Source organism: Harpia harpyja, chromosome 9, assembly GCF_026419915.1.
Source record: "Harpia harpyja isolate bHarHar1 chromosome 9, bHarHar1 primary haplotype, whole genome shotgun sequence".
Taxonomy (NCBI): Eukaryota; Metazoa; Chordata; class Aves; order Accipitriformes; family Accipitridae; genus Harpia; species Harpia harpyja.
The window spans coordinates 22,314,356-22,340,470 of NC_068948.1; the positions used below are offsets into that span (position 1 = coordinate 22,314,356).

Below are 26,115 nucleotides of genomic sequence, written 5' to 3' on the forward strand. Positions count from 1 at the left end.
CACAGATCCAACAACTTCATGTGCCATGCTGAGCCTTCAGGAGTTGCCAACTGCTTGTTCACACCACTGTTGTTTCAAAGCCCCCAAATCAACCTGCATGTGAAGTTGCACACATCAAAGTTCAGAGGCGAGAGACTCAAGGCTGCCTGTGCCCTGACAGTGCTTTACTCCACGCATCTTGCGGGATACGTGCTTTACGTATCCGTGCCATACTTGCACACTATCCCATCCTGTCCCAAGTGCTTTGGTTGCCCACCTGCCAAGGCAATGCAATGCACCCAGACTGCTTTGTTTTGGGGGCATCCACTGACCTTTAGAAATGCTGATGCTCAGAGCAACGTCATAGGCCTCTGCAAGGATTTGGATATTTTCAATCTGAACAATCCCCAGGATGTTTTCTGCATCTGAAACCTGAGGCAGCAAGAAACAAACACTGCTTAGACCATTCTCCTAAATTCTTTTGGTAGACAACATATGAGTCCTTGTCTCTGCCAGCTGCTTCCACCATGGTCTCCCCTGCTTGACAAGCATTTGTGGACTCCCAAGCTTTCTTAACTTGTTCATCTCACAGGCTGACCCAGCAGGAGTCTGCTGCAGTAAGAAACCCTGTCAGCTCAACTCTGCACTCCTACAGCTGCTGCTAAAGCACCCTGGGAGGCACAGCAATATAAAAACAACCACAAGAAAATGTGAGGTGTCCCAGAGCAGGCGGTACTGACAACCAACCCTATCCTCTTCAATCACCCCGCATCCTCACTGAAACGCAGCCCCTAAACCATGGGGAACAAAATGCCAGGGCAAGAGTTTGTTGCTCTATGCTAAGAGCCCCAGACAGACTCCAGGATGGGTGCAGGGAGCACGCTGCAGTCTGGACAACCAAACAGCAGCATTCAACCCTGCACAGCAGCAAAGTAGTTGTAGTATGGGCTCAGGAAGTAGCGCCTGGTTATCTGCAGTAATGTGGATGCTCAGGGACGCACCACGTGGTCTGGCAAAGCCAGTTTGAGGCAGCAGAAGTTGAGGTCATAGCACCCTTGTGTCCGTCAGGTGCATCTCTTCCTGACTCCACAGCATACTTGCCCCATGAAGCTCAGCTACAAGAGCCCCCTAGTAGTCACTTAATTTCCAAAACATTATCCTTCAGTGAGAGTCGCTTGCTGCTAAGGGCCTGGCCCCCTGGCAATGCAGGTAGAAAGGAATCTCATGATGGCTCATCCTTTTGCCCTCTTCGCAGGACTTCAAGCACAGTCTCCATCCCTAAGAGCACAGGGCTGATCACTCTGCTCTGCTCTACCAGCGAGGGCAGTCCCCCTCACCTCCAGTCGGATTGTCTTCTTAATGCTGAGAACCTTTGTGGCCTTGAAACGTAGATATACGCCAAACTCTGTGCGGGGACCAATGATGCCCTCATCTTGCGACACAGAGAAGTCCTCGCCAAGGTTTTCCAGCCCACTGAGCCGCCAAGCCACGGGCAGTAGGGTGCAGTTTCGCAGGACCAGGGTCTTGCTGTCCCTCCTGCAGAGACAGGAAGACACTCAGCACTGACTGCTTGACTGTCATGCTGGCCTTGCAATTGAACGCAACTTGGAGCAGCCCTATCCATGTGTCTGAAGCCACAGTTAAATGCTTCCTCTTTGTCACAAGTCTCAGAGGTGAGGTCCTGGGGGAGACCTGGATGCTAAAAGTGTATCCAGCAGAAGAGAGATAAGGAGGAGCAACTGGACTGCTCTCTGAACCAGCAGACAAGATACAAAGGCATCAGGATGCCCATCGCATGGCATTGCTGGGAGGCTACAGAGCTTGTGGCTACCATGGCGCAGCCAAGCCAGCAAAAAATGGTGAACAAGAGACTGGGAACTGCTTGGAGAAGGAGAGATGTTAGCCCAGCCTGCAATCTGAGTGGCTACACAGCCAGCAAGAGAAGCTGAAGGGGAGCTCACTGACAGCTCTCGTCCCCAGCAGAGCGGCTGGGGGATGACTGACCTGTGCAGAAGCAGCTTGTCGAAATGCACCTGCTTGGGGCTGACCCCCAGCTCCACCTGCACCCCCTGGCAACACAGGCGGAAGACCACCGGCTCTGGGTTCTCCTTAATGCAGCAGATGAGGTTGTCTTCCATGAGGCCAGCTGAAGTGGGGTACGCCCAAATGCTCAGCTCCTAGCCCCATCCCCACAGAAAGAAATACAGAAGAGCATTCAGTGCACAGGAGGAACGACTCCTGGGAACTTCTACCAGTGCCTGCCCTACTTGCCCGTCTCCTACCTTTTTCTCGTGGGGTTTCAGCCTCATGCTGGGAGGGTCTAAAAGGAACGTGTCTGCTTTGAGATCGCGCTCAAAGAAGAAACGCACCTCTGTTTCCAAGGGGGTGACGTTGAGGATGGTTATCTTCTCGCAGTTGCTGGGATAGTGCAGCGCCTTGTACCTGCCCACAAAAGGAGAAAAGGCTGCAGAGGACACAGTTGCCTTTATCATGCATCGAGGAAAGCACCGTGTCCCGGCAGCGGGAGGCTGCACTGGAAAACCATGGTCTAACAAGCAGGCTAAGAAAAAGGATCACTTTCAGGGGCACATCACATGGTATGTACGTTCATCCTTGCGTTACTTTGATGTCCGCCCCTATACTCGGTGCCTCCATCCCAGAAGCGTGATGATGCACAGGCCATTTAAAAAGCGTTTTGCAAAATATACATTCAAAGGCTCCTGGAAAAATAAGAGTATGGCAGGCACATGGGTTCTTCCCCCTTCTTTGTTATACCCTTCCCTGCAGAGTATAAAGAAATGCTTTTGAAAAGAGGTTTTAAAAATAGTTCAGCTTATCTCTTTCAAAGAAGTCAGACTGCCTTGTATTTCATGGGTTAGCTCAAAGTCTGAGGGAAGGAAATAGGAAGGATTAATTCCCAAGACGAATGTTAAATTAAACAAATGTCCCTTCTCTCAGGTGTGGAACAGAATTTGGAGTTAATGGGCTTAAAAAAGCAAAGAGAAACCCAAGATGGTTCATCAGCCTGGCTAAAGATCCTCTTTTGTTTTTTAAACTGTTTTGATTTAATTTCCTTGGGTTGTCAAAATACCACTAGCTCTCCAGAGCTCCCATGAAGACAAGAACTCCATTTCTAATATTAAAAAAAGAAAGAGCAATGTTAAAAATAGAAATATGCTAGCAGCTAAAATGACAACTTTTTTAGTCAGGCTTTATCCAGCAGTGAGGATCAGGAAAATGTAATTCCCATTTTCATTCCTCTGCAGGTTCCACCCCCCCACACACACATATTGACATGTCAATTCATAGTCTTACTAACATTACAGATTAAGGAATGGTTTACAAAACCACCAGCAGAATAATTGCTCGTTCAGCCTACCCGTAGGGCAAAAAGCACTTTAAAAAAGCACCATAAAGTTCATTTCATAGGTGGTGAAGCTGAGATGTGGAGGGGGGACACAAGTTGCTCCAAGTCACCTTCAGGCTGGAAGCAGCATGTGGCTCTGGCCACCAAGGCACCCACCAGGTAGGAAGATCAGCTCCCCAGCTCCTCCAAGACTCACATGCCTGTTATCTGCTCAAGTTCACACATCTGTGGTCCTTCAACCCCATGTATCTCCCAGGTCTCTGCCTGGGCCTGCTCTGAGTTGTGCCATTGGGACAGCGTGTCTCCAAGCGTGTCCATGAAAGAACAAAGCCCTGAAGATCCCATCCCAACATCTCACACTATGCAGGCAGTGCATCAGGATGCTCACTTGGGGTGTGGAGCACGTACCATTCTCTTGACTTCCCACACAGCAGAGGTCCAAAGTGGAATACACCCGTGTTCATGACATACTGCTTGAAGATGATGTCATCATCTGCCTTGCTCCTCCTCCAGTGAGGAAACACCAGCCTGGGCAGAGAAAATGGGGAATGAGGAGCTGTGAGATGCTCTAAATAGAAAACCTAGTCAGAAAGCCATAACCCTTATTGGCGGCTGAGGTACCACTACTGGTTCCCAGCTCCAAGCATGGGACGATGCTGAGCTGATCAGGCAGCACACTCTGCCCAAGGCAGAAGGTCACTGGGGTACAAGGGGCAGCCCTGGCTCTGAGTTCAGGAGGGAGCACTGTGGGAAGCTCCCAGGGGCCAGCCTTACCGTGGGTCCTGGCTGATGGTGGGATACAGGCAGGTGCCCCTGCAGTGCAGCTGGTACAGTCGGTTTGTCCCCAGGATCTCAAAATGCAGTGTCTGATCAAACTGGCCCAGCACCGTGGAGCTGAAGTGGACCTTCAGTTCCACCTCACCATGGGCAGGCACTATCCACCGGCAGCTGCTCAGCCTGGCAATTAATGAAGAGGCTTCAGACATTGCTAACGAGCAAATGAGACAAGGAGGAGGGTCGTGGACTTGCAATCCCACGGAGGCACTGGCAGAGGATCCCTGTGGAGCTGGGGACAATGGACCTTGTTTGGCAAGATGGCTGTGAAGTAGAGGGATCACTTCCTCCCTCACTGCTCACCTGACCAATCTCCCCGGAGATGGGACCGTGTCCATGCTGCTTTGGTGTGCCTCAGGGGAATGTGTGGGTGCTTCTGTGCCTGGTCCCTGGAGACCTCTCCTGCCCCGGCCAGAGCTCCGCTTCTCCCTCGCAGCCTCCCGGCTGCCCACAGCTTTCTCCTTCCTTGACCGGCTCCTAGTTGGGGTGATCTGCTCCTCTGGTGTCTTCACACCAAGGGGAAGAGAGAAAAGGGAGAGAGAGGTGAGACCTGCCCTGAGACATCTTCATCCTGGAAAGAAAGCTGCGTGTTTGTTAACAAACAGGAAAGAGAATAAATAACCAACCACATCTGCCCATGGACTTGGTCTTCTTATTGGACTTTGTTTTGTCTACAACATCTCTCCTTGCCCAGGACCCCTCCCTGCCCAGGACCCTCTCCTCAAGGGAAGTTGAGGGGTTTAGGTGATTTTTTTTCTCTCTCGCCTTACAGAACTGCCCTATGTCTCAAGCAGAACTGTCTCTTTTGGACAGACAGAAGGGATGCCCGCAGACATGGGGCCCCGTCATGCCTTCACTGCCCTTCCACAGCGACCCTTTTCCATTCCATCTGCCCCCCATGCCCCCATCCAGCCTGGCCCCTGCCCTGGCACCTTCACTGTGGGCACAACGGGGGCATCCATGAGACTTTCAGTATCCTTCTTTTCTTCTTCTGCAGTGGCACCTTCTGGCACAACAAAGATGAAGTGCTTGAGGGCTTCTCCTGCTGCAGGGGCCATCCGCTTCTCCGGGTAATGGATCACAGAGTAGAAAGCAGTTGGGGGAATGGGAGGCCCTGATGGACCCAGTCCCAGCTCATCCAGGATCTAAAGCATAAGAGAAAACTCTGTTTATATTCCCATCGCCTTCATCCTCACACTTCCTTAAAGGCACTGAGCTTTGGGCAATGGTGTTTTTTTTTATATGGAGTACAGTGCTTTTCTATGCCCAGTGGGGTGGGCAGGCTCCAGAGCAGTGCCAGGACCTACAAGTGGAATCTAGAGAGAAATCTCTCCTCTGAGCAACTCAGCTGAAGGAAACAATGACCATAAGCTGCTCTGCCCTGGGACCATTTTTAATGATTTCCAGACTGGGAAGCTCTCTGAACAGACAGGATGCTTGAACAGAGAGCACTCCCTCTTTCCACCCATCTGAGGGATGGTGAGAACCTCCCCAGCCACATGTGGAGCCATCGTGGAACATCATCAGTGGCCTGGACAAGGCTCTGTGCTGTTGTCACCTGGTGGACACAGTGCACCAGGGCCCAGACCATGGCAGGCTCAGCATCTGAGCCTTGCAGGGCTTTTACCTGCTCTGCTGCTGGCAGCTTGCCACTCTCCAGGATCCTCCTAGTCACGTCTTCTGAGCTTAGCACCTGGATGTCCAAGCAGGGCACCCCGACATCCTGACCTCTGGCTGATCCTTCTGCACCTTCCCCTTCCAGCCAAGATAACCTGGAGTCCTCAAGAGCCTTCAGTTTTTCCAGGCGCTCCTCTCTGTCCTTCCGGCTCCTGCGGCTGGATAAATGCTGGCGCTGGTCTTCTGCTTGGTGCCGCATCTCCTCTTGGTTCAGAGGGGACAGCAGGATACCCTGAACCCTGTCCCAGGATGACAAAATCTGTGTGACATCCTTCTGCGATGCCTCATAGATCTTAAACCTCAGGGCCAAGTTCTTCTCGCTGTCACTCTGGGCCTCGTTTTTGGTTTCCCCCTGTTCTGGATCTGAGGGTTGCACAACCACTGCCAAGCAGGCATCTGCCAGGGGAACCATGCTCTGCTTTTTCTTATCTTCCTTGTCACCTGCAACAGAGTCTGAGTGCTCCTTTACAGATCCCTTCTTGTCTGCCCCCTCGGTGACATCTGACTGGTTGGTGGTGGATGCTTTGGTGTTGCTGGTGGATGTGTTCATGTTCTGGGCAGGAGGAGCAGGAAAAAGCAGTGAGCATTTCAAAGCACTGATCAAATGCTGTAGGACAGTGATGATCTTTACAATAGCACCCCAAGCCTCGTCCAAGACCCCTGCTAGGTGCTCTACAAATCCCAATTCAGAACACAGCTGGTACCCAGCTTAGCTCAATTGAAACCACACTCTCCAGTATCAGACTGATGAGGAGTCCTGCAAACCAGCTGAGAAACAGAACAGCTTCCCCAGGCCAAGCAGGGAACTGATGACACATCCTTACTCCTCTGCAGTCCTCTAGGCTTGTTTCTGGTGTGCTGAGCATCCCTGTGACTGGCTGACACTTTGGGAAGTCTGGCTGCCAATGAATATCTAAGGCTTGGTGGTATCTCCTGCCAGACATGTAGGAAAAGATACCATATCCCAGATAGATCATGGCTCAGCGGTGTAAGTCACATGCAGAGTCGGGAAAAATGCTGGACTAAAACTATCTAGGGCTTCACAGTGAATGTATGGAGTTACATGAAGCGATGATTCAAAGACAGCATAATCCTAGAAGAGAAGCTCTACCAACAAACCCATGGGAAAACACCCCCAGTGAAGCAGCAGCATGATCAAACACCGGCTGTTGTTTCCCAGCACAGCCCCACGTGTTATTCATGACCAGGTTGCCCAGCACTGCGTGTGGCTGCCGGCTTCTCGGGGAATGGTACAGCTCAGCAGGAAGGTCCCCAGGGCTTTTACTCATCTCTATAAACACAACCACCCACCTGCCTGACTCCAGGCTGGCTTTTCTTCCCCAAAGCATTATCTTTGTCTTTTCCGGGCTCTCTCTTCCCCCGCTTAGACTTCTTCTTCAGCTCTTCTTCCTCCTTCAAGCGTTCTAGCTCCCGCCGGTGCTTTTCCTCAACCTCTCGAGCCAGCTGCTCCATATCCCTTCAGCAAGTCAGACAGAAAACATCCCTGAGAGTCACCACGAGAAATCTGCTCGCTGCAATCCCAGCTGGTCCTGCATTTCAGTCATTGACCCTGAGGCCAGGCAGAACCATTAGACCATCTCCATGGGCTTCCCTCAACCTGGAGAGGCTGGGAACATCCAAAGTGAGGAAGGGTGGGAGGGGACGTCCAGAGCCAGCCAAAGCTAAGCCTTGCTGTCATAAGGTCTCAGTTGTGCTAATTCCCCAATAAGGTCTATCTGGACACCTCCAGCACAGTGCTGAAGACTGATGCACCATCACTCCGCACTGCTGCCTGAAGCCCTCTCTTGATTTCCCAGTGTAAACCAGCTCACAAATCACTAACACCTACTTATCCCTGCACCAGTACTTGGCTTTTCCAGCCATTCTCGCTGGGCATAGCCCACTCCTTAGTGAGAACAATCATATCAATCAGAAAGCAAAGGCTGCAGTAACTCCCCTCCCGCAAAACAGGCTCTGAACAACCAGGTTTCCTGCAGGAACCCAGCTGTGACCGTGGGAAACTTGTGCTGCCTGTCCTGGAAACCATAATTTGAAGCAGCCCTAGTGATCTCCTCCCAGGTAAGCAAACTTCAGCTGGGGCTGAAAGAATTGCTGAAACACGCTTGCTTTAAGCAAGTCCCTCCGTGAGTTTCAGGCAGGGATTAATACAGGCTTACACTTGTCCTACGCATCCTCCTGAACAAGGCTGCTTTGCTGGATCGGAGCTTCTCCCAGGCTCACCTGCTGCTGCAGCTGAAAGTGAGCTTAAGAAACACCAGCTTTTATGGTTGGTGTCACTCAGTAAGGGAATACCTGAGTGATCAGCATGGCAAGGACTTCACCTATGGCAGGACTGGGATCCAAACCAAGCCAGCACAGCTGTGCCTCACACCAACCCATACCACAACCCCTCTGGTTTGGTGAAGGAAGGGGATGAAGAAGATGAGAATCAACATAATTAACTTAGAGACACTTAAAAGTACAGCGGAAAGGCAAGCACAAAGCCCAGCTCCCTGCAGCCAACATCTAAGCTGGAGGGCTCACTGCTAAAATGGAGAGAAGGTGTTCTCACGTCACTGGAGGAAGGTCCTTCCTCTCTTGGGAACCAGGGAGGTGGAACTGGCCATCCTTGTGCCGCTTGTAATAGACACTTTCGGCCTTTGCTTTGTAACCCCTCTGAGCTCAATCAAGGTCTCTGGAGCAGGGAAACACTTCAGGGACACTATACTGGGGAGTTATCCACAGAAGGCTACAGACCTTTTCTTCCTCTCACGCTGGACTTCTCGTATATTGTTATTAAACTGAGTTTTCTGCTCCTCAGTGAGCGCATCATACTCATCCTCATCCATCTCCCAGAGATGTGCCTTTTCCCTCCTGGCAGCTTCTTCCTGCTCCCGTCCTTCAGCACAGACCAGAGGAGAAACCATTAGTAACTGCAAGCAGAGCTTGCTATTCTGGGTGAGCTGTGAGGATTCACAACTCTGTCCCGACCCAGCCCATCATCCTGCCAGGAGATACTGGGCAGCTCATATCCCTGCTCCAAAATTCAAATCATCCCCCAAACTATCGCCAGTTAGTGAGTTCCCATACTTTGCCTGGCTCATGTGCACCAGCATTGTGGACAGCTGGCCAGTGGTTAGTTATTGAGCCACAGCAGCTTGCACTTATGCCCAAGCTTTAATGTTAGAGACTCAGGTAAGTCTTACAGCCTCAGCTCTGCTGTATTTTAAGCAACTGTGAGCTGAGTGCTGGCTACACCGAGGCAGAAGGTGGAACGATTAATAAAAACATTTCTTACAAGCTCTGCTGGTAACGCAGATACACACGGATAAGGTTGAGGGCTTGAGAGAGAAGATTTGAGAGGTATGGAGACGAAGAGTCTCACCTTCCTGTTCTTTTGTGGCTGTCTCCCTGGCTTTCAAAGAAGCATAATCCTGGAACAGGTTCACAAAATAGATATAAGGCCGATTTCTGACAGCTTTGAGCAGGCAGAGGAGAGCAGACGCCATGTTGCGTGCAAAGAGCGTCTCCAGGCCATCAAACACCACTCCCTGGTAGCAGTCACTCAACTGCGAATAAAGTTGAAAAGGAAGAAAGAGTCAGCTATAGCACACACATTGGGCTCTCAGCTAGTCAGTAAACCCAGATGTCAAAGGACACCAGCCATCATTGTTCCAAGTGCATCAGCTCAGACAAGCTCTGATCTTTCCCTGTGCTCTGCCAACTTATGCCATCTGCAGCTTCACCCAAGGATCCCTGCACGCAGCCCAGGACTCCTCCGACAGCAGATATAGACCTCCTCCTCTCTGAATTGTACCTCACTGCCTGTCTCTCTGTAGCAGGAACGTATTATTTGCCTCCACCCACGTACCCGCAGCCTTTCAGAGAGGATGGCCACCAGCAAGTCCTCAGGCAGCACGCAGCTCATAAAGCCCAGCTCTCCTGCTGTGCTGCCACTGATGCTCAGCCATTGCTGTGCAGGAACGCAGGGAAGGGGAGAGAGGAGATGAGAACTGGATGAGCCCTGCAATGTTGAACACCACAAGAAAAATAAACCACTTTGAAAATCCCTGAACAATTCCAATTGCTGTGCTTGGAGCTGGGATTTCTCACTAGCGGGAGACTAGAATAAAACTGCAGGCCAGCAGCTCCAGGGGACAACCCTGGAGGGCACATCCCTTGGCCAGCAGAGACTCAAGCTTCCAAGCCTCCAGCACAACACCCCAACAGCTTTGCCCACCACCTGCAGCCACGTTAGTCAGGACTGCACTTTGCCAACAAACTGTTAAGACCCAGTAGAGTTTTTCTGCCAGAGCACAGGGTTTCATTCCGACCCCAAGCCATGCCCAGCCTGCCCAGCTGGCTCTCTGCACTATATACCCCTGCACCAGGCTCTGAGTGACATGGAGCCTCCACTGTAAGCAGCCCCTTCACTTCTCAAAGGCAACAGAAAGGTCCCAGGCATTAACCAGTGCAGATCATGGTTCACCTGGGAGCCTGTCGGATCTGTTACATGCTGTTTCTGGGATTGGGACGCTTGGGCATCTGTCTTCCTCTTGCCTGCTGCGGTGCTCGCCCGGCCTCGGGAATTGACGGACTGCAGGCTGACTTTGTCCCCAGAGCTGGACTGGCTCACATCTGGGCTGTGCTTGGCCTCAGCACTGAAGTGCAGGCTGAGGGACACATCTGCATTTTGACCTGCAGAGGGGACAGACGGCTCAGCGGGGCTGGCAATGGGCACTGCAGGGAGCAAGCAGGCACCTTCCACCCCAGTGGGTGAAGCCCTGCATCCTCGTACAGGCACAGCACTCGTCCCCCAGCCTCGCACTAGCAGCACTGCTCTCCAGAAGTAGCTCCTTCCCCACTTCTCTTATTAGCATGATAAAGCATACCATCTGATACTGAATTTTAAAGCCAGAGTTTTTAATGCACAGCCATGTCTCCCTCCTAACAAATGTGCATGCAGGTGACACTGTTTGCATAGTAGCTCCTCTACAGGTCAAACCAAGGATTTGTCCTCCAGGACCATTGTTTCTGTACCTTGCACCCATCCTGCGTTCTCACATGGAGACTGTAACACGCAGCCCTGCCCCAGCTGCATCATCCATCTCCACTGGAGCTAAATCCTCCATGTGGGATAACCCCACCTGGGACCCAAACCCTTCTTCCTTCCACCAGCTCCCAACATAACCAGGTTCAAAGCTGAGCAATGCAAAACTTTCCCACCAGAGCCAGGGTCTGGCCTCACCCTGCAGAGCTCGGGGCACCAACTCCCAATAAAGTTTCCTAAAAGTTTCTGGTCTCACATGGAGAACAACACAACATGCATGAGCTGCGTGACCTGACAGCGTATATAGGAAAATCTCTGGAGAAAAGAGCTCATCTGCAGAGTCTCTCTCATCTGAAACTCCTCTGGGAGGTTATTCTTCCCTTTCTCTCATGTTTGTGAAGCCACACTCCAAGTCAGTTGTCTAGTGCTTAATAAGGCACTTCAGAGGGCTTTTTCCCAGTTAAAGTGGGCAGCAGCTCTGCCTGATGGCCATGAAGAGCAAGCTGGATTCAGCTTTGAGGAAATATAACAAAACCTTGAGAAAAATACAGGTGTACTTCACCACTCCTAGGAAAAGGAACATGTGCCAAGAAGCCCAGGGGCAGTAAAAGTGCCCCTGTCTGAGCCCTTAAAATAGAGTTGTTTTTTTTTAATAAAAAAGATGCTCTATGAAACGGCTTTGCGTTTCTACACGCTGCACCCATGTTCGCTAAGAGACCCAAGGGCTGTCAGACTTCTTCTCTGGAGCAAGAAGTGGAAGGTCATGGTGTGTTTCCAAAGGGCTGCTCTGGGTCCAGCGTTTCTCCTTACCGGCATCCTCTGTCTCTTTGTGGCTCTGCTCGATGGCAGCCCTGATGCACAGCTCCCGGGCACGGAGCCCTGCTGAGCTGCTCCTGTCCGAGATGGCTTCTGTCACCACGGCGTCGATAGACAAGCAGGCAGCACTGTAATATTTGGACAGGGCAACCGCTGCCACCGTCTTTCCTTGAGATAGAGGAAGACTGCTTGGTTACACTTGCACGTGAGGCATTTTCAGGGCTCTGGAAAGCCCCCAAACAGGATTTCAAAGTTTCAAGGATGGTCAGAAAGCAAGTGCCCCTTCAGGGGAGACCACGAGGGAGGCAGCTTGAGCATGGTTAGAAGTGTTGAACTCTAGAGCCAGGTGGATCGTCTCCACCTTATGTTCAGCTGAGGTCTTTGTCCCTTGTGGTGACCTCGACCCTGGGCCAGGACATTGTTTTGAGCCCTGTCCCACCACCACTCAGACCATTCGCTAGCCTGGGCTGGTCGGTGCTGACTCAGGCAACATCCGGGCACGGTTGGGGGTCAGTATGGGCTACGGACTGCTCCCAGGAGGCAACATGGACACTAGGCAATGTGGTCCCACAAAGCAACGGGGATGTGGCCACCTTGTTTGGGGGAATGAGAGCCTATCTGTACGGACACAAGATGAGCCACACCACTTGCACTAGCTAGGCAAAGGCCTGGGACCGTTTCATGTGCCAGCAGAGCTGTGGCTTACCTCGCTTCACTTCAACTGGACAACCAAGCACCATGGTTCACCAGGATATGTCTCTCCTGCTTCCCCCCAAGGGCTGCGGTTCCCGTACCTGTCAGGGGTGCCCCATGGACGATGACAACGATCCCTCTGCGGTTTCGGGCTGCGCGCCCTTCTGCAGAGATGTCGGTGCCAAGGTGGCGGGCGATGGCCCTATAGACAGGGCTGTCGTCCAGTTCTCCTGTGGCCTCCTTGCTGCTGGTGGTGCTTTGCTGATGCTCTGCTGTGCAGAACCAGGTAGAAAAGTCAGCCTCCTGCCTACCTGTGATCCTGATCATCCTCCCCATCCCCTCAGATCCTGGGAGAGCAGACTCTGCTGAAGCCAACATCACACCCGCGGTCTCACCGTGGCTCTCCTCTAGGCTTGTGCAGATCAGGGTCTGCCCTAGATGCTGGTGAATGTGCCTGTTCAGAGTATAGTAAATGGGGTGACAGAAAAACAAAAGAACGAGCATCTGGCAATACCTAAAAGGACTGGGCCAAATCTCCTTCCGTGAACTGTCAACATAGTCCTCATGGGAGTTTGGTCCCAGGTCCTGCTGAGTAAGGCGGGGACAGGCAGAACTAGGCATTTTACACAGTCCCAAGGGAGGGGCTCCATTTGGGGATCAAGTGATTATCCAAAAGCTGGATGCTTTAGGAATATTATACCAGGACCTGCGGCTCTGAATTCACCATAACAGCATTTGCAAAGAGCTTAGGAGGTCACCAAAAGCCACCTCAGCTTGCAGTGCCACCGAGGACAGAGAGCGTGCTGCCCTGCCTAGGAAAGGGAACAGCATCATCCTGATCCCAGCAGCTCCTGGGGGCAAAGGTGCTCATTTGGCAAAACTGGGGGAAACCTCCCTGGCCTCTCACTTGTCCCTGCCCTAGACTCTTCTCAGGATCCTACAGACTTCATATGCAAGAGCAGATTCAGGGCCTACAGGAGTGAAGATGGCACCAGGCTGCAGTGAAGTGATGGAGGTGACACTGAAGTCCTCCACTGAGGCCCTTTTGCCACAATGGACATAAAAGAGATGAAGAGCTTAGGGTTATTACCTGTTCCCTGTCTTTTCTCAACACCTTCTTCTTCTCCACATTCAGATTTAGAGTCCACCTTGTTGGACTGGCATTCATCACAAATGGAGAAGGGAATGACTGAGCTACGGGATGAAACGGTGTGAACAATCCCAGCAGAGTGCTTTCTTCCTTGATCTGACAGAGACTTCTGGACATCTTCAAAGTTTGCTGACAAGGAAGCACATGGGGAGGGAAGAAGAGGGTGAACAGAGTCAGGCAATCTACTCTTCGCCATTTGCCACGTGCAAAGGATGGAAAATTTCCCAAGGAGAAGCCTGTCCAGGCTGTCTCCACCCTTGGGCGGATTCTGAGCCTGTGCCTTTTTGCTGGGAAGAAGCAAATATAAGATAACTGGTGACATTAGACCTGGCCCTTCTGGCCAAAAAACCTCATCCAATCCTACTTTTTGTGGATGAGGGACACAAAGGGACATCTTGACTATTTCCCCAGTCCAAGGCAGACAGATATGAGCTTGCGTTGGCTGCACTCAGGGCTGGTAGAGGATGTGTGTTACAAGCCACATGCTTTCACCCCGGAATTCCTCCACCAAGCTGGGGAACGGGTGGCTGCTAAAAGCATGGGCTTTCCATGGAGAACGAGGTCATGGAGAGCTCAGGGTATGTGGGCTGGAATCCTTGCTGTGTCCACACTCAGGACAGCCAATGCCAAACCCTCACCATTGTCCTGGCCTACTGGTTCCCCAGTCTTGGACTTTGCCTGCTCATCCTGCAGCCTCTTCTGGGCCTGCTTGTACTCCAGCAACTCTGGGGGCAGCTTCTCACCCGGGGCGCGCGGAGGCAGCAACAAGGTGTTGTGGCAATCATAGTCCTTCAGCATCCGCAGGATCTGTGTGCATCGGGAAGAGAAACCATATATGGGATGCGTTTCTTGACCTTCATCACGTGAACAGACTCCCCAACCAACCTATCTTCTCCCTCGTTCCTTCCTCCCAACAACATGGACTTATCCAAGCCCCTCCACAGCCTGCCAACAGAGCTGGCTAACCCTAAAGTGCCACCAGGCTTTGCCCTTGGGACTGCCTCCATCTCCCTGGCACAAGCCTGGGAATGCTGGAGTGCTGTGAAGCTATGGGAGCATGCACATGGGGACCAGACATTCCCTCTCACCTGCTCCTCAGCAAGATACTGCTGGTCAAACTCCAGCGAGTAAAACTCAATGGGGAACTCGCATGGGTTCTTCACCACCACTGTCCCCTCCACCCCACGGCTGGATGGCAACAATGGTCCCAGTTTGAGCACTGGGGGGCTGAACTCCAGCTGTGGCTCCAGCCCATGCCCCGAGACCTGCAGCTGGAGGTGCTGGTTGCTCTGGCAAATGTTAATCTTCAGCTCGCTTCTGTAGGACTTCTGAAAAAGAGAGAAGTGCAGAAAGCTCCTCCATTAAGTCCCAGGTGACAGGGCCTCAAATTCAACTCTTGCCCCAAGGTCAGGGGTGTTATCGGTACCTCTAAGGCAAATGGGAAACAGGTATTTATTTATGGCAGGGGCTACAGCATCTGCATGCTGGCTCTGAGTAACTGGGATGGATCCTGGTGTGAAGTGTAACTGGATATTTGGGTATCAGATGAATCTAAAATGGACTATCAGATGTTTTCACCTAGTCATGAGGGAGCACAGTGCTCAAGAGAAAGGTCCTCAGGGTAATGTTGCCCAGATGCAGCCCTGGCACTGCTGTGTCGGGCAAACATTAGCTATATGAAAGAGGCAGATGAGCTCTCACTGGCTAGAAATAAGGGTCGTCTCTGCTCAGTGTTTGGCTCTGGTCAAAGCCAGAGACAAGATGGTTACATCTCTACTAGCAATTAAAACATCCCTGGGACTGTTCCCAGGCATGGAAGTACCTGTGTCCATACTGTTACACGCTGCCAGTTTCCAAGTCACAGTGGCCACATGCAAACTGCCTTTGGGAATGCTCCATCATTTAAGCTGACTCCCAAACTGCATGGGAACATGCAGACAGGCTGGGCCAGAGCCACAGGGACTGCTGGCAGCACATCACTACAGGTGATGTGTCTGGTGGGTGTCTGGTGGCTGTTTTGTCTGCTGGTACCAGCAGCAGGATTAGCCTAGATTGGCCCTTCCAGGATTATCAACTGTGAGCATGCCAGCTGCTCTGCACCAGGGCATTACAGCCTGCAAATAAGCGCATGCAAGGGGGAAGATGAGGGGAAACAGGCAGATTTTCCCCCCACATGTTGAGAGTTAGCCACACTGCAGTGTCCTGATGCTCTCTGTGCAAGTTCCCCATGGGGATTTCAAAGCCCTTCTCAGAAGAGCATCCTGCAGGGGAAACAGGCACAGTGGGTACGGGGCTTGCAGAAAGCTCCATGTGGAGGCAGATCTCATCTTCTCCTCCCTGTGCTGGGCTCTCGTTACCACACTGCCCTACCAGACCTCCTGGGGGTGACACCTGCCAATCTCACCTCTTCCGTGGGTGAAAACCTGACTCGCATGTTGCATCTCTGTCCTGGAGCGAGGGCTCCAGCTGAGGGTAGCACCTTGAAGACACAGGGCTTGGCCTTCAACTCCTGGAGCAGCTTCCGACGCATGCTCGCTGGCAAATGTTTGTCCACCTGAGCACAAAAAACCAATTGTGTGAGGTCGTCTTGGTCTGCGAGGACAGACCCTCAGTTCCTGCAGTCTTCTGAGATACTGTCACAGTGCTGAGAGCACCCATATCCAAACCAGATGTGGCCACCAGTGGCCTAGAACTGGAGAAAAAACATGTAGGCAGGGTAGGCAGATGGGGAGGCATTGTCCTCAGAAAAGGAGGAACGGGTGAAGGTGGCAGGGAAGTGAAGCATCAGCTAATGAATGAGTCCAGGTGAACCAGCCTTGCTCTGTACCCTCGAAAGCTTCCTCAAATGAGCTGTAGCCCAAGTACTCAAGCAGCCACAGGGGTAGCAAAGGCAAGAAAGGCAAAGAAAACCCCACCAAGAAGTTACATGTTACACATTATCTGTGCTTTACCTTCTTAACAGGCTCATTCATGGTGATGAACCATTTACAGGGGACCTGGAGCTGATTGTGGAGCTGGATGGTTTCTTCCCGGCACTGCCCACACTGGACAGCGGAGAACTCCAGTCTGTCCCTGGAGAGGCAGAGGGACGGCACAGCCACGTTGGCACGGAGGCGGATGTGAAATGTGGGGCCTCCTGCTACCTAGTGAAGGACGGAACATCCAGCTGAGAGCCCAGGTGACATCTGCTGCTGTCCCCAATGTGCCACCTGCCCCAAAAGGTGGTATGGGCACAGGAAGGTGAGGAAGCATGCAGTACCTCGATGGGCAGGAGCACATCCACTTCTCCCAGCAGCAGGTTGGCACTTTGTGGGTCGAAGCGCACTTCAAACGTCTCTGTCTCGCAGTAGGGCAGGTGCTTCACGCGGTCCAGCTCCACACTGAAACCTTGAACAGATGAAAATAAAGCAGCTGAGATACACAATCAACATGAATGTGTTACAAGCACGTTAAGGCCATATGGGTGTCCTGGCTGGCAGCTCTTTGCATCTGTGGAGAAGCCTGCCACTCTTTCTCCCTTGTCACTGCCCAAGGAGAAAGGGTTTTCACAGCCAGAATCCAAGACCCACATGGTAAAAAGGAAGCACGTCCGTTGAGGAACTCCAGAAATTCCTTCATCAGGCATCCCAGGGAAAGATGCACAGACCTCTCCAAAGGAGAATTTCCAACTAGAGATTGCCCCATGCCATGGTGCTCCCTGGAAAACAACTTAGAGGAGACACCTGACCATCCTTCAGACACAGCGAGTCACAGTTTGATGGTACTGAAGCCTTACCTCAAGGCCTGTTTCGGAAGCCTATTTTGATACAACAGAGGACCTCACAGGCTGTTTTCTCAATAAAGGCTAACAGAAGTGTTATGACATTATGAAATTTAAACAAAGCACTTCCAAACCACAAAGGGTCCATCTGTTTCCAACACAAGCCCACAGAGTGCACAAAGAAACTCAGGTGATGCTCGTGGTAGCCAAGAGCAGAAGATGCAGAGAGGTGACCAAGGTCACCAAGCCCATCTAGCCCCTGCAATGAAGTGTTAGGGCAGTCACAGACAGGCCAGGTCTCTGGGCACTGCTGGTCAGAAGAACTCAGGCTCTAAAGCACCGGGCAGAGGATCCCAAGGAGGAAAAAGCGATACAAATGAGCACTCAAAAAACTCCGCATGTCCAGTGGCTTAAGCTAATCTGTCAGAGACATCTCCTTCAAGCCCACATGAAGTCTGTCCAGCACTGTTACCTGTGTCACGCAGGACCCGTCCATCAGCATGGAAACACACGGGGAACTGCCCAGTGTTGGTGACCTTCACTATGTGTGTGTGGATGTTACTGAGAATGACGTAGCCAAAGTCCAGGACATACTCAGGCAGCTCAGCTCTGAAAGGAGGAGTAAGGACAGTCCTTAAACCACAGCCTGGCTACATTTCTAAGTGGGTGGAAGATGCAAATAAAGTGGATATTTCTGTATTCACTGCTGTAAAAAGCCAACTCAAGCCCGTGAAACCCAAGGCTTGACCATCTGGTAGTAAGACTTTTGTAAGCCATGGGGAGCATAGGTCCTAGGTTTTATCAGCTACCAACGGGACCTTAAAATAACAGTTTAAAATGGATACTGGTCACAGCTCCTCTGCTACAAAAAGCCATTGTAGTTAAGTCCACTGGACCTCCACTGGTCTCAATGAAACTGCTAAGCCTGGTGTACAGCCCGAGCCCGAAATTGCTTCAGGACCTTGTAATAAGATTTGCCTGCACAGGAAATCTTCACTGCTCTGCAACCAAATCTATCCCCAAAGCAGCACTGGTAAATGCAGTAATCAACACCTACAAGATACATAGGACGGTCCTTTTCCAGAGCAATCCCACTCGGGAAAACACATAAATGATCTGTTTTGCAGAGCATCTTCTAGGAAGAAGAAATGGAGCCTACTGTGCCCATGCCCCATCATTCAGGAGGAAAGGGAAGGACCAAGTTTCCTAGGTAAGCCCTGCAGTCCCACCAGCACCCAAGCCACCTGATTTAGGTGATTTAGAGATTCCCTGCTCTTTTTGCTTAGCATGGTCTGTTAGCTGGAACAAAGACACCAGCTTTGAGTTGCCTCTTTCAGAGCTGGTCAGCAGGGATGGTGCCTGTGCTGTCTGGAAGGGCTTGATGGTCCGCACTGGATGCCCTCAGCTCTAAGAACAGAACCCAACATCTGCGGGGAATTGAACACCTCCAAAGTTCAGGGTGGCCTTGTGGAAGTGAGGACACTCAGCTACCCACAGGGAGCATGTCAAAGCTATCAGAATCAGACCCTTTCTGAAATCCCCAGCTATTCCCAGCTCTGCAGACACAAGGAGCTCTCAGGAGCAGGGGTGCACTGCTGGGTGTTAGCCTTGGGGCACCTGGAAATAGGGTACGGGAGTCCCTACTAACTTGAGAAGCCTCCGACGAGCACGCTGGTCAAAGGCAGTATCCGCCGGGGGACCAGAGGCAAGAGCTTTCTGCTGCTCCAGAGCATGTTCCTCTATCAGCATCTGCTCCATCTGCATCTGCAGCCAAGTGTCCAACTGAGGAAAGGAAAGACAGTGGCTGGTTGGCAAAAGTCCTTCCCAAGGCACAGGTTTGTCTCTGAAAAAGGATCCCACCCTGCTCTTGTTGAGAGGGGTGATGGGGTCCTTCTGTCTCGCTGCTCAGTGTCTGTGACACCTCCTGCTCTCTTAGTCAGGATCTGATCTCAAAGGAAATGAACTCTAGCATCTTCGCCTGCCCATTCGCTGTTATAAAAGCTGATTTGGCCAGACAGACAGACAAGCCAGGAACCTTCCAGAGCTCCGAGTATTTTCCTGCCTCCAGCCAGTGCCAAAGCAGCTTGGACAAAAGCTCTCTTGAAAAGGGAACCACGGTAAAGCTGGTGCCTCTTGGAGATGAACACTGATGGCACAGTCCCAGGTTGCAGTTGGGCTGCTGCTATTAAGCTCTGTAAACCTGGCAGGGCTTGGGTTGTGAGCAACAAATACCACAGTGATGACCTGCATCTCCATCACAAAGTACCATAAATCCAATGACTTGAGTGTGGTCTTCAGGATCTCTCCCTGGGGTAGCCGGGAAGCTCGTGCACTTACAGGAGGGACAACTGCCAGAGGTGGGCAGCCCCTGGGGCAATGCTGAGCTGATGTATGATCATGGCCAAGTGTGGGCAGGGAAGTCCCATGTGCCAGCAGGGCACCAGGAAGCCTGCTGTGGGGTGCAAGGGGACCAAATGACACAAGGGGAGGGTGGCACGTGCCAAATGGGGCAGCAGCCATTCTCACCACGGTGCCCGAGTCATCCGCGGGTGGCTCCGTGGCCCCAGTATCCTCCAGAACAACTACTTCATCTCTCTGGCTGTCTTCTTCCATCTTTTCTTTCACCTCCTTGAGGATCTTCTCATATTTTTCATTTCCTGAAGGAAGAAAACATCCACAAATAGAAGTGTGGGCACAGCGCCATTCCCATTTGAGCTGGGAAGCCCCACTCCCCCAACGCTGGCCTCTTCCAGAAACACACTCCTTGAGCAATGTATGGAAAATGGATGCTGCTTTTCCTCTATGAATCCTGATGTTCACTCCCACCCATCTTCCTCCCCACATAGGAGCATCTCATCCCCTGCACGTGATGCAAATCCAACCCTGCCAAAATCCCTGCCAGCCTCTATTACAGCTTTCCGGAGCGTTTCTGTCTAGCCATCGTTTTGCCAGGACTCCGACAGATATGCTGGCAAGCTCTGCAGGATGGTTCCTGGGGCAAAGCCCACACAGGCTTCTAGAGACTCAGGAAGCAACCAGAGGACTGAGTGTTGGTCTGACAGCCCTGAAACCTCCAGGCTTGGTGGAGGTGGGTGCAAGCTGCCCTATGGGTATATGGCATGGGGGAAAAAAACAGGGGACCTTCCTGGGGAGCAGACAGGCAGTGCTCACCTTTGATGTTCCTGGGCAGGTCCAAGTAGATCCTGGGAAAGCTCCCCTCTCCTTTCAGGGAGATTTCTTCTGGCTCCAGGTGACCCACTTGGATCTGGAAAGTCCTGCAGAAGACTCCAGGCACTCCTGGCAGGTAATAGACTTTGAACACTTGCTCATTGCCAGGTCCAATGTAGCCCTGCAGGGCGTGGGAGAAGAGGGAAGGAATGTACCAAAGAGGGTTTGGTGGAAGGATGGCTCAGATGACAGACATGCTGAGATGAGATGACAGTTTCTCATATATAAGAAAATGCCAGACAACATTGCTTTCTAGCTTTCTTCTATCCAAAAGCTCAATTCTCCTACACCAGGATGCAGTATGTCCTTTAGAGGGCTCAGAAGGCTGCATTCCCACAGGCCAGACTGCCCTTTGCTCAGCATGAGCATAGCTCTTCTGCTAATGGTGTTTACCCTCTGCTAGCAAGAACCAGATTGAACAAATAAAAGCTCTTTTACCAGCCACTATGGAAGATGAGTGAAACGCCTGTGCTCTCAGCAGGGCCAGCAGCTCCTGTCACAGCACATCAGTGGTTCCCAGGCTGGTGTTGAAGGGCCTGACCCCTTATTAATGATCCCAACCAAACACCTCCTGCCTGTGTGGTTACACCGAGGGTGGACGAGCCTATCCAGACTCACAGTGATCTGCAAACATACATCTCTGGAAATGCAGGAGCAGAAACAAGGATGAGATCTAGGGAAGAAGGTGTTGCTGGAAAGGACACCTCCTCTACGGGCTTCCAGAAGGGCTGTTTGAGCCCTGGGCTGGGCTCACGCCAGCAAGGTTGAGAGCAAATGCAAGCAGACAGCAACATGGCTCTGGATGACAGAGCACAGCCACAGCTTTCTTTGGCTCGCCTTCTGCACATGGGGCTGGACCCTCAGCTCCCTGCTCCCCTCCACACTGCAGGGAGAAGCTGCTGAGTGGGACAGATACTGCCACTTGGTCCCCTGAGCCCTTACTCCAGTGCGCAACGCAGCTGCAGCAAAAGCGAGCCCTGTCAAGCTGCCAGCATCGATGATGCTGTTACAGCAATGGACTGCACGGGTCCAAGCAGAACTGTATCTTCAGAAGCTCGCAGGAAGAGGGCATCAGTGTGTCATCCCTTGTAGGAGACAGGCGTGAGGGAATGTGAGAGCCATTTGGCTTCCTCTTCCCATTGTAAAAAGGGACATAGATAGGAATGCTGCTCCAGCTCAAAAACATCCACGCAAGACTGAGAAGCTGGGATGGTGGGATGCTGCAAACTCCTCTCCTCACTGTTCCAGCCCTGCTCCTCCCTGGCCCCCTCACTGCCCCACAAAGCTGCTGCAGAGCAGCAAAGCTGAAGGAGTGAGGGACCGCTACAGGAGCTGTTACAATTCTTAGCAAAGGAGCTTCATGAAGCAAGAAAGCAGTTAAGTCCCACTTAGCGCTGGCAGGGGGCAGGCAGGGTTTGTAACAGGCAGGGACAAGGAGTAAGTCCTGTCCGATCACACAACCTGGGTAAGGTGACCCTCAGGAGAGCCTGCATCGTCCGGCTCCAGCGTCCGCACAACCAGAGAGCCCAGCAGCTGGGGTCCAGAGAGCTACCGAGGCAGTCGTGCCTCCGCCAGTGGTTGCTGTATGATAGCAGAGCCACCCGCCAGCAAAGGCCATTAAGGGAGTCTATTAGGACCACACTTGCTTGACCTTCTCTGCCCCCCAGCAGCAATTGCTTACAGCCCTGTCTCTCCTGTCTGCTTTTGTGGGTTTTTCTCTTTTTTTTTTTCCTTTTGTTTTCTTCCCCTTGTTTTCCCCATAACCCTCTCTTGGGCAGCCTTACACAGGGTCAGGGTTAATCACTTGTGCTACCTCCAGACTCACTGTGCTGGGGACGACGAGGGGCACGCCAGGCAGAGGGCTGTCTGCAGTGGCCGCGCTGGGGCTTAGCACCACATAGGTGAATCCTACCTTCCCACTGTTCTGGAGGGTGATCTCTGCTTCAGTGACTTCATTAAACCGCTGAAGAGAGAACAGAGGAGTGGGAAGCTGAAGACACAAGCCTGATACCGGCAATCTCCTTCTTTCATTGGGATGACAGCAAACAAACACAGCAGAGGAGAGAAGCAGAGGAGATACGAGCACTTGACTCTCCCAGGATAACCTGGGGAATCCACAGCCACAGGGTACCTCTTAGCCCGACGCAGCAACAGATATTTATGGCAGCATACAGAGGGGCAATACCAACCACATAAAGACCAGTAATAAAGAAACCAAAGAGGATACAAGTTCTCTGCACTTTAAGATGTCATCTACCACCTAGCTGAAACAGAGGAGGTGGCATCAAGACATTGCAGAAGAAAAGGCACCTGCATACAAGTATTTGCGGTGTTTGCAGTGACAGCAAAAGGGGAGACAGTGCAACACATACAGGGCCAACAGCTGGAAATATCTGTGGGGTTTTTAACTGAAAAGAAGTGGGGATTACTCTGGGACATTCTTTCCAGCTACAGTGACTAGGAAGCCCAAGATAACTTCCTCCCTGGTTTATTTTGTTGATTAATCAAGAGCACTAAAAGAGAGCATCTCCTTGGACCTCAGGCTTTAGGAGTGGATCAGCGGATGAATGTCTTGGGGCATGTCCCTCTGGAGATCACCATTGGGATCCTGCCTGCCCCAGGAGGCAGCACTAGTTACCCTGAAGAGGAGAAATTCCCAACTTTAGGAGGGGTGGAGATGGCATTAAAAACCAGCTTGGATGCAGGATGTATCACTCAAAGGTTGTACTTCCAAGCCATAGAGCCAACAAAGTAGCTGGGAAGGGGAGAAAGCCCTAGACCTAGGTGGGTAGCAACCTGCCAGTAGTGATGGTTTCAAGACAAGCACCTCTGCCAAGAGAAGCGTGCAATACCTGCAGCCCACAATCAATCTCTGTGACATTTAGGAGGTAGTTGATGAGCGAAGCCTCCCCACTCAGCTCGATCTCATAGGTCGGCCCTCCCTCCACTCGGCACAGTGCCATGACATGGGCGACAATGTTTGCGTGGCCAAAGAAGGTGAACATGACCCGCTGGCTCTCTCCCGGCTGCAGCACACCGTACAGTGGCAGGACATCGAAAACCTGGAGGTAGGGGAGGAGAGATTGAGATGTCAAGCATGGAAATAGATGCAGAAGAGCAGCCATGGCTTGGAGCAAAGTACAGACATGGCTGAAGGGGCCTCTTCCTCAAACACAAGCAAAATCATCCTAATCTCATCCTGCATCCATTCCACTTACAAGTGGAGGGACCATGGGAAAAATCTCCCATACTCACTAATTAATACACTACATTAAAGTAATTTGGGATGTCTCCTGGCAGCAAAAAATTCTCTCCACTGCATAACTTGCCTTTAAAAAACACCTTTTACTGCCTTTACAAAAACATGACATTCAGAGGTGAGAGCCCTTGGAGCTGGGGAGAGACTCCAGCCCAGCTTATCTGACTCCTGATGCTTTTCACTCTCTCTCTGACTTACATGCTGCTCTCTTTCAAGATGCTACAGTGAAAGCTACTGCAGAAATCTCCTATCGACCACTCAATTAGTAACAAGATGAATAATGCCCTCCATAGGTACTACACCAGTAACATCCTTGGTCAACCCTACGACGTGGCCTGCACAGCCTGTCCAATGACCAGTTGCTTCAGCAGTGCTGTGCCATGTACTTGGAGGGGTGTGAGGCCACTCAGTGGGCAGCACTAAGGGCCACTGTAGGAATGGGGGACTACATAAGCAAGTCAAATTCCCACTTACCTCCTCCACTCCCAAGGCAAGGGGCTCTGCCTCCATGAACTGCATCAATTCCTTGATCCTCACTGGGCTCTCAGTCTCTGCAGCACCTTCCAGCTCCACAGCACCGGATGGCAGCAGCTGGAAAACAAGCACCATGGGCTGCAGTATGCAGCTGGCTGCTCTGAGTGAGATCACTCTGCTGCAGGCTTCACCATCTCATCAAGCCAGGAGCAGCTAAGATGGGACCTGGGTGCAAATCAAGTAGGGGTATGTCCATGCCAACAGTTGAGTGTGGGTCCAAGCCCACCCACAGATGAAACATAGGTTCCATTTGCACTTCCTACATGCAAGCTTGCATGAGGAAGCTGGATGCACCCAGCAATCAGTCCTGGCAGAGACCTCAAGGGCATTTTGCACCCTCGTGCCAGCTTGGCTTCGCTCACTCCTGCCCAAGAAACATGCCAAGGACCCCACACCTGGACAGGTTAGGTTCTCCATGACAAAAATAGGAACACAGCTGCAAATGAGAAGTATCAAAACTGGGAAAATAAGAACTTAGAAAGTGCTTGGCACAACTATCCAATTTCAGATGGTGCTTCGGTTTCATCTCATGCACTCATCAGTGCTGGAGAGCTGAGGATCTCCACCAGGTCGTTCTTCTCAAATGACACCTTCCTGAAGAAGGCAGCTGAGACATTTTTCTGTCTTGCAGCAGCTGAGAGCTGGTGTTTAACCTTAGAGGTGCCATCTTTCAAAAGGAACCTCATCCCCGGGCTTCTGACCCCTATTTATAAGTGAGGGCTTTGCGATTGCTCTTGAAGTTTAAGAATACGTGCTTCTTCGGTAATGTGAAGAAGTGCTTTGTGCCAGGGCCTTGACATCAGCAGAATCTGCAAGAATATTTACGGGATATCGTTGGACCTAAGTGGAAGCTACACCTCCCCAGCAGATAAAGCAATGCAGAGGGCTGAGTCTTCTCATGTTTCAATGCTTTTTCTGTCACCTCCACATTTTCAAACCTAGCAAAGCTTTACCAAGTGCATATTCCCAAAGATACTAACCCACATCTTTCCTAGGCCTGTGGTCTCCTACCTCCCCAGGAAGGTTATACGGATATTGCCTTGACACAATGACCCAGGCAGAAGATGAAACTGCGATCCAGATGTATCCTTTGAAACAATTTTGGATCCTACTTAGCCATATCCACTTGAATTTCCTTGGTTTACTTGTGCATACACAGCAACAAAGCAGGAAATAAAGATGATTTCATGCTTCTACCTGAAAACATTTAGCCGCACTATGCTTTACATCTACAGGGTATCATTTCTCATGATTCAGAAAAAATGTGCAGAGTTATAATGTTAAAATGACTGATATTTGGATGTGAGCAGGGGCAACCCCTCTCCTTGAACTTAATGCCAACGCTGGTGCTTTCAGAACCTCCTGTGCTTTCTTGCATCCTTTTTTATTGCCCCAGGAGCAGTCTCTGTCCCACACAATGCAGAACAAGACACCAGTTCCCACTAGCATCAAGCTCAAGCTCCAAAGCACCGAGGTTCACCAGGAAGGTCAGCAGACCAAAGGCCATTTTCCATGGTAGAAGGAAGAGACAGTGCCTTTGCAAAGTCTCGTTTTATAAAAGACAGCCCTGTGGCTGTCACTGCAATACCAGCTCTTGGGTGAAGACAGAGACATGAAAATGGGTGGCTCTAGCTGAGATTAAGAAGATCGTACATGGAGATCAGTACTTGGCATGGCTCGAGACGGGAAGGAAACTGGAAGCCTTCACATCACGATGCAGATAAAAGCCTCACTTTACATTGGAAAAAAAACCACCAAAACAACAAAC

At 51.4% G+C, this 26,115-nt stretch overlaps 1 protein-coding gene across 5 annotated transcripts in view; it reads right to left on the reverse strand.

Moving 5' to 3' along the window:
- HYDIN (HYDIN axonemal central pair apparatus protein) overlaps positions 1-26,115 on the reverse strand; it is a 163,725-nt gene that overhangs the window by 25,971 nt on the left and 111,639 nt on the right. For 3 of the 5 annotated variants that reach the window (XR_008236684.1, XM_052797257.1, XM_052797259.1), the window contains exons 25-53: positions 24,288-24,404; positions 23,407-23,616; positions 22,380-22,517; positions 20,498-20,675; positions 19,853-19,983; positions 18,975-19,108; positions 17,799-17,935; positions 16,826-16,953; positions 16,518-16,709; positions 15,971-16,120; positions 14,655-14,894; positions 14,205-14,373; positions 13,507-13,695; positions 12,518-12,688; positions 11,718-11,891; positions 10,347-10,555; positions 9,729-9,881; positions 9,243-9,426; positions 8,615-8,756; positions 7,169-7,334; positions 5,808-6,410; positions 5,113-5,325; positions 4,484-4,686; positions 4,121-4,303; positions 3,755-3,874; positions 2,262-2,421; positions 1,984-2,156; positions 1,317-1,515; positions 312-411 (exon numbers count right to left, since the gene is read on the reverse strand). Coding sequence is in view for 4 of the 5 variants with exons in the window: in XM_052797257.1 (XP_052653217.1) it covers positions 312-411; positions 1,317-1,515; positions 1,984-2,156; positions 2,262-2,421; positions 3,755-3,874; positions 4,121-4,303; positions 4,484-4,686; positions 5,113-5,325; positions 5,808-6,410; positions 7,169-7,334; positions 8,615-8,756; positions 9,243-9,426; positions 9,729-9,881; positions 10,347-10,555; positions 11,718-11,891; positions 12,518-12,688; positions 13,507-13,695; positions 14,205-14,373; positions 14,655-14,894; positions 15,971-16,120; positions 16,518-16,709; positions 16,826-16,953; positions 17,799-17,935; positions 18,975-19,108; positions 19,853-19,983; positions 20,498-20,675; positions 22,380-22,517; positions 23,407-23,616; positions 24,288-24,404 (5,266 nt within the window). In the remaining variant the exon portion in view is untranslated. Of the gene's footprint in view, positions 1-311; positions 412-1,316; positions 1,516-1,983; positions 2,157-2,261; positions 2,422-3,754; positions 3,875-4,120; positions 4,304-4,483; positions 4,687-5,112; positions 5,326-5,807; positions 6,411-7,168; positions 7,335-8,614; positions 8,757-9,242; positions 9,427-9,728; positions 9,882-10,346; positions 10,556-11,717; positions 11,892-12,517; positions 12,689-13,506; positions 13,696-14,204; positions 14,374-14,654; positions 14,895-15,970; positions 16,121-16,517; positions 16,710-16,825; positions 16,954-17,798; positions 17,936-18,974; positions 19,109-19,852; positions 19,984-20,497; positions 20,676-22,379; positions 22,518-23,406; positions 23,617-24,287; positions 24,405-26,115 lie in introns of those variants that run through there. The other 2 variants (XM_052797258.1, XM_052797260.1) reach the window with 2 other exon arrangements.